This window comes from Triticum urartu, chromosome 3, assembly GCF_003073215.2.
Source record: "Triticum urartu cultivar G1812 chromosome 3, Tu2.1, whole genome shotgun sequence".
Taxonomy (NCBI): domain Eukaryota; kingdom Viridiplantae; phylum Streptophyta; class Magnoliopsida; order Poales; family Poaceae; genus Triticum; species Triticum urartu.
In genome coordinates this window covers 27,453,746-27,461,672 of record NC_053024.1, presented here as the reverse complement: position 1 = coordinate 27,461,672, position 7,927 = coordinate 27,453,746, and the positions used below count along the sequence as shown (strand labels likewise).

The 7,927-nt window shown below is 46.5% G+C and overlaps 1 protein-coding gene across 2 annotated transcripts; it reads right to left on the bottom strand.

Annotated features, from left to right (window-relative positions):
• Positions 1-5,993: 5,993 nt before the first annotated feature.
• LOC125547778 lies at positions 5,994-6,876 on the bottom strand. Of its 2 annotated transcripts, none has more exons than XM_048711553.1 (2): positions 6,705-6,876; positions 5,994-6,602 (listed from the first exon to the last, which is right to left on the bottom strand). In XM_048711553.1, exon 2 carries the CDS (start codon positions 6,569-6,571, stop codon positions 6,014-6,016), a length of 558 nt encoding a protein of 185 aa, XP_048567510.1. In that variant the 5' UTR covers positions 6,572-6,602; positions 6,705-6,876; the 3' UTR covers positions 5,994-6,013. The 2 variants fall into 2 exon arrangements, with proteins under 2 accessions (XP_048567510.1, XP_048567511.1); XM_048711554.1 differs by having other exon boundaries at positions 5,994-6,594.
• Between the last annotated feature and the right edge of the window lie 1,051 nt (positions 6,877-7,927).

Genomic DNA, 7,927 nt, shown 5'->3' with positions numbered 1-7,927 from the left:
GATGAGATCGGGGACATGACGAGGAGTCTCGAAATGGTCGAGATGTAAAGATCAATATATTGGACGACTATATTCCGACATCGGAAAGGTTCCGAGTGATTCAGGTATTTTTCGGAATACCGGAGAGTTACGGGAATACGTATTGGGCCTTATTGGGCCATACGGGAAAGAAGAAAAAGGGCCTCAAGGGTGGCCGCAACCCTCCCCTTGGTCTAGTCCGAATTGGACTAGGGAAGGGGGGCGCCCCCTTCCTTCCTTCTCCTTTTCCCTTCCTCATTTCCTATTCCATATGGGAGGTGGAATCCTACTAGGACTAGGGAGTCCTAGTAGGACTCCACACTTGGCGCGCCCCCTCCTAGGGCCGGCCTCCTGCTCCCTTGCTCCTTTATATACGGGGGCAGGGGGCACCTCTAGACACAAGTTGATCCACGTGATCATATTCTTAGCCGTGTGCGCTGCCCCCTTCCACCATAATCCTCAATAATATTGTAGCGGTGCTTAGGCGAAGCCCTGCGACGGTAGTACATCAAGATCGTCACCACGCCGTCGTGCTGACGGAACTCTTCCCCGACACTTTGCTGGATCGGAGTCCGGGGATCGTCATCGAGCTGAACGTGTGCTAAAACTCGGAGGTGCCGTTGTTTCGGTGCTTGATCGGTCGGGCCGTGAAGACGTACGACTACATCAACTGCATTGTGCTAACGCTTCCGCTATCGATCTACAAGGGTACGTAGATCACACTCTCCCCTCTCGTTGCTATGCATCACCATGATCTTGCGTGTGCGTAGGAAATTTTTGAAATTACTACGTTCCCCAACTTATAGATGGTCACATTACCATCCGCGTTTGTCTTCTTCTTAAAGATCCACTTATTTTCTATGGCTCGCCGATCATCGGGCAAGTCAGTCAAAATCCACACTTCGTTTTCATACATGGATCCTATCTCGGATTTCATGGCTTCCAGCCATTTGTCGGAATCCGGGCCCGCCATCGCTTGTTCATAGTTCGAAGGTTCACCGTTGTCTAACAATATGATTTCCAAGACAGGGTTGCCGTACCACTCTGGTGCGGAACGTGTCCTTGTGGACCTACGAAGTTCAGTAGTAACTTGACCTGAAACTTCATGATCATCATCATTAACTTCCTCTCTAGTCGGTGCAGGCACCTCAGGAACATTTTCTTGAGCTGCGCCACTTACCGGTTCAAGAGGTAATACTTCATCAAGTTCTACTTTCCTCCCACTTATTTCTTTCGAGAGAAACTCTTTCTCTAGAAAGGACCCATTCTTGGTAACAAAGATCTTGCTTTGGATCTGAGGTAGATGGTATACCCAACAGTTTCTTTAGGGTATCCTATGAAGAAGCTTTTTTCCGATTTGGGTTCGAGCTTTTCAGGTTGAAGTTTCTTGACATAAGCATCGCATCCCCAAACTTTTAGAAACGACAGCTTAGGTTTCTTCCCAAACCATAATTCATACGGTGTCGTCTCAACGGATTTCGACGGAGCCCTATTTAAGGTGAATGCGGCAGTCTCTAAAGCATAGCCCCAAAATGATAGCGGTAAATCGGTAAGAGACATCATAGACCGCACCATATCCAATAGAGTGCGATTACGATGTTCAGACACACCATTACGCTGAGGTGTTCCAGGCGGCGTGAGTTGTGAAACTATTCCATATTTTCTTAAGTGTGTGCCAAATTCGTGACTCAAGTATTCTCCCCCACGATCTGATCGCAAGAACTTGATTTTCTTCGATATATTTCATCACCCCTCCCTCGCAAAGAGTACCAGGACCGGGATGCCTAAGTTTCGGGTCTTCGATGTGTGAGTTACCATACTATTCACACGAAAGTTACCGGGGGATACTTGATCACCACCCCTCACCCCCACACACCCACCAAAGCTATCAGGTCTATGATGTGTGAGCTACCATGACATTGACAAAAGAGTTACTGGAGGTGTATTTCTTTAACAACCCTCCCCCACCACTCACCACCGTCGCCAAAGTTATTAGGACTGGGGCACATAAGTTATCAGACTGTGATGTGTGAGTTATCATGTTATTCACACGAAAAGTTACCAACGGTATATTTCATTAACCACCCTCCCCCCAAATGGTCACCAAATTTACCAAAAAGACCGGGGCACATAAGTTATCAGGGCTGAGATGTGTGAGTTATCATGTTATTCACACAAAAAGTTATCAAGGATATATTTCATCAACCCCCCCCCCCCCAAACCAAGTTATCAGGTCTATGATGTGTAAGTTACCATGATATTGATAAAAAAGTTACCGGAGGTATATTTCATCAACAACCCTCCCCCATCCCTCACCGTCGTCGCCAAAGTTATCAGGACTGGGACACATAATGTCTCAGGTCTGCAATGTGTGAATTATCATGTTATTCACACAAAAAATTACCAAAATGTATATTTCATCAACCACCGTCCCCCCACCGAGTCACCAAATTTATCAAAAGATTGGGGGTGCATTAGTTACCAGGTCTACGAGGTGTGAGTTACCAAGCAATTCACATAAAAGTTATGGAGGGTATATTTCATCACCCCTCCCCCGCGAGAAGTACCAGGACCGGGGGGCATAAGTTATCGGGTCTCCGATGTGTTTGTATGTAAATTATCAGGTTCGCGGTGCGTTAGTGACCACATTATTCACACAACATTATTGCGGGATGTTTCAACAAAAAATGAGGTCAAAAGAATCATGTTAGTGGGGAAATCATTGACCGGACCATTATTTTTTAATGTTCAAATTCGTATTAACCAAGAACAAGTATCATGTAAACTTGTTTCAAAAACAGCAAGTCTGAAGCCGGGCTAGTGGTTTGTGTCGTAGAAATTACTACTTGAGGAACAGGGTTTGATTCTTATCCAGCACAGGAAGTTATCAATTTTTTTGGAACGTGGGCAAGGATGCGAACGGTAAATGATCCTCTTAATTTAGGAACATGGGCCGATGAGATGTGATGATGTGATGAAAAAAAAGTAGTGGGAACGGGCCTGCATCAGGAAAAAAGGAAGAGGGAACGGGCCAACGTCTGGATATACGTGGGTTGTGCGGGCGATCCGGACGGGCTGCATGGGGTCGTGCGATCCACAACGAGCAACGATCAGGTCGTACAGATCTATCGCTAACTTCCAGTCGAGCTTTAGGAATTGGCGCAAGTACTACACCACGCAACAATTCTTCAAAAAAAATCATGTCCCTCATCACAAATCTTGAGTCTGGAGTTTGACTCTAGCTCCCAGCAAAAAAAATTCTGGAATTAACACAATTTTTATTTTGATGCTATGAGGTATAAAAGGTTAAGTTCTTAAGTTTTCCAGTTTGAACAACTAAGATGCTGTAGCTTGTAGATTGAAGGGAGCATGCGGAGCCTGTGCGTCCTGGGTTTGATTCCCCTTGGGCGCTTTATTTTTCTTCCTTGAAAAAAAAAGTAGTTAACGATCTATGCAGTGCGGGAGGTCGAACGTGGATCGGTTGATGCGAATCGTAAAACCAACAACCGGCGGTACAACACGTAGACTACCATTGAACCTCCGTCCAACCGGTATACGTTATACGTATCCTTGTTACTATCTGCCATTGGCTGCACCCATAGTCCATAAGCTCTCTCGCTTCCTTATTGTATAATAAGGACCAGATACGAATCTATTCTATAGCTCGTAAGATAACCTGCATAAAATTGTGTAGCTTTATTCTGTCAAACATACAATAATTTAAACAGTTTCAATAAAGCCCAAAGCACGGCATAAACTCCCACACGGAGGCGCGCCTAGGTCTTAAGCTCAACCCACCAAAACAGTTGCCGCACATATTCGATATTCTTGTCAGCGGAGAAAGCTTATTAGCCACATGAATTGTACGGCACATTAAACTAGCAAGCAAGCAGGCAAAAAATAAACAAATGATATATTATTTCCTCCTAACATTGTTTACTACCTCCCCGCAAAAAAAAACCCATTGTTTACTACCTGCTACCTTCACTTTTCCAGATTGTTAGTGAGAATAACCCCCTATGCGGAAACCACATAATTTTTTAATCTTTAGAGGTACTTTAGTTTTTCCTATATGTGTCTAGATACTGCATCTTCAGGTCACGGCTAATGCTAGGGGATGCCATGGGACGCACTACAACTATTGACAAGTGGAAGATGCATGCAGTATTGATCGGAAGTGATGTGATAGTGTTTTCCCATCAAAGGATTTCTTCTTGGGGTGCTAGTCCTGTGGACCGGTAGAGCGGTGGACCGTGACTATGGAGGAATACATATCATATTCTCTCAAGGTGAAAACCATGAGAATAATGTACAACAATTAACTAGATCAATTAACTAAAGCCTGGAGCCTTGTATGTGGATTTGACGGAAAACTCACCCGAATGTGAGAGCCGCCACGATGTAGTGTCCAAATAGTCTAGCAACACTGGCGGCAGGGCTGCCAACAGTCCAGTCCATTCGGCATGCTTTGTCTACCCAAACTTCCGGCGAACCGAATATCCCACTGTCCGGAACAGGACGCCCCGGAAATTAGGACAGACTGGTCCGTGCATATAGAGAAAAGGGTAGGGAAGCCCACCCTGAGGGTCTCAGGACACGTCTATGGGTCTAACCAAAATTGGGCCCGTCCCTATTACCTATAGTGAAGGAGATCCCAAGGCGGGTATCCTCTATCTTTTGGATGGATCGCCAAAACTGGGAACCTCCTGGCCATGAGCACGCCAGGAGGGGTTCACCTCTCTGCTTGAATCAGCCGTAGCCATAGTCCTGCCTCGCCGCGCATGACATGCCACACCCATCATAGCATAAGTGCAACGTTCATGCGACAGGACGCCATAATGCCCAGCCCACCCTGGCCCTTGGGACTGCAGATACCTGCCCATTTGACCATGTGATATTTCTGGCGGCCGTCTGTGGCCTGCCAGAAGAACCTTGCGAGCTCCTTATCGAAGGAGCCATCAACACCTTCCGGTAGGATATACATCCCCATTAGAAACATGGGGAGACTCGCCAGGTTAGCAGAAATAAGGATCGATTTACTTCCCTTGGACGTAAACCGTCCGTACTAGGGCTCAGCCCGCGTCGCCATATGTTCTACCAACGGATCGAAGGCACTCATTATAATCTTTGAGTCGGCCGTCGGCATTCCCAAATAGGTAATGGGAAATGATGATAGCTTGTCTGCAGTTCAAGTTATCTGCAATCTGTTGTTGCTCGTCTGCTGGAAAGCCTATAATGACGACCTCGCTCTTATCAAAGTTGATCTTAAGTCCCGACATAGCCTCAAAATAGAGGAGCGGGAACTTAAGATTCACTATGTCAAGGGACGACCCTTCCACCATAATCACGGTGTTGTCCGCATATTGGAGGTGGGTGACACCACCCCCTGGATCCGATGGCCAACAACCCCTGATATGTTGCCTGATGTCCTAGCTTTATCCAGGATGCGCGCCAGAGTGTCAACGGCGGGGTTAAAGAGGAGAGGAGATATCGGGTCGCCTTTCTTCACTCCTGTAGAGGACGTGAAGAAAGGCCCGACCTCGCCATTGATATTGATCGTAGTCCTACCAGATCAGACTAACTACATGATCCAAGAGTATACCATCTGTCATCAAAGCCCCAACGCTGAAGTACCAACCTCAAGAAGGACCAATCCAGATGATCACAGGCGGCTGGAAGTCCAACTTGAGGAAGACACCCTTATGACCATTCGTCCTGACCTCAAGAACAATCTCATGGATCCGCCGCCCTATCAGAAAAGCCTTCTGTAGGGGCTGATCCAAGCGCTCTGCAACAGGGGCTAGACGGGTTGCGCACACTTTTGAGAAAATGCGCTCAAGCACATTAATTACCGTGTGTGTCGAATGTGGCAGATATCTGTAGCCCCAACTATTTTGGGGATAAGGCTGATGACCCCATAATCAATCCGGGACACGTCAAAAGTTCCAACGTAGAACTCATGGAACATTGGCATGATCACCAGTTTAAGAATGTTTCAGAACTTCTGGAAGAAGACCACCAGCAAGCAATCTGGCCCCGAGGCCGACCCCGCCTTTATAGAGGCGATGGCCCTGGCCACCTCTTTCAGGGAGAATGGGATGGTAAGCTCCACATTCTCGCTATCAGAGGCTCTATCCGCCGCCGACCAAAAGTCCTCCGACAGGGACACCCCACCCCTGGTTTCCGCTGTGAATAGCTCCTTAAAGAAAGAGTAAATGTGGGATCTAATATCGTTTGGGTGTTCCAGGAGGGTGTCCCCCTCCCAGAGACACATGATGGAGCACTTCCTACGGCGCGCAATGGCGATCGTCTGGAAGTAAGCAGTATTAGCATCACACTCAAACAGCCACTTCTGGCCCCCGCGTCGTTGCCAGAATAGCTCTTCACCCTTGAATATCTCCATCAACAAGGATTCAATGGCGCATCGCCGGAGCCAATCGTCAGCCGAGAGGCCGGTCGAATCGGCCTCCTCATCCGGGGTATTAATCTGGTCCAATAGTTCCCCTTTACGAGCCCTAAGATCCACACCAAGGTTGGCTCCCCACCTACGCATGAACTGCCAGGAGACCTATGCACCTGGTACTCTTCAATGGTTGGGAAAGAAGGAAATGCTACAATTAGAGCGGATGTTATCAACCTTTTTATGTAAATTAAGTCTGAATCTTAATGAAGACCGCAGTGTTTACCTGAGTTTCATCCCATTTGTTGAAATGTGGTTTCAATTTTATGCGGACTGTGTTGGATGATCAGCTCCGTTATCTATGTTCATGGACTGGTCTCTCTGTCCGCGGTGGAATGCCGGAGCAAATTTGCGGGTCAGCGTTGGAGATGCTCTTCGGTGGGTTTTTTGTCAGGTGATGTTCGTGTAGTCTTCATTCATACGTCACCTGAGATCGGTAGACTTCTTTTATAGGGAAGCAAAGCCTCCAAAGACCAGACACTTAAAACCAACTTCATTCATTGTCTTGTAACCAATCTTTTCAAATTTATAATGTCCATCAACTTTCAACGATGAAGTAATTAACAAAGATATATTGAAATCCCTACATGCCATGCTAGTAAAAAAAATACATTAATTGGAGCTCTCCAACCATACTTACGCAGAATTTGGCTTCTTTTTTTTTGCGAAATAGTATGTGGCTATATAAAGTCCACATATACATAAAGCTCACAAATTCGCTATGCCGGCAACGGAAAGAAAAGAGAATAGTATCCAAATTCGTATACACACACTCAAACTTGACGTAAGCCAACCACTAGCACATCCACGTCGTATATGTATATAGGAAAAGGAGGCATCGGGAAATGGGGAGGAACTGCTTGGACAGTGAAAGCAACGAGCTATTTTATTGCACCCCTTGATCAATTTGAGCCATCCATTCATGGATATCGAACGGTCTAGATTGATGTATACTGCTACAACTGCCTCAGCAGTATATGGTGTCTAGCAAAAGTCTGTGGCGCAGTTTACTATCTTTGAGGGTAGTTTGAGAAGATTTCAACCTGCCCGACACGCATTCACCTGTTCAAGCATGTTCTGCCGGCAAGGGTTCTGGCCGCCGTCGCTGTGCGCCGGCCTCCTCTGCTCAGTGATTCCTTCTCCCCTGGCGGCTCTTAAGCTGCCCCCGAGGAACCAACAATTCGTACAAAGACATGCAACAGCGAGCAGTAGAGCAAGGGATAATCTCACCGAGCAAGTCTAGGATCACGAGCTCGATTTCTCATTTTTGTGATCCTTGGATGGACGAATTGGAGAACCTGTACATGGAGAACTTGGTGATGTGTCCCTTCTAGAGATGGTCATGTTCAATACCAATCCAGGTTTCAAGTTGTAGGCTGGCAATTCCTTGAGAAGGAAGTTTTATGCAAAATTTAGTGATAGCTTAATGCAACTGTAGAAGATTCACCA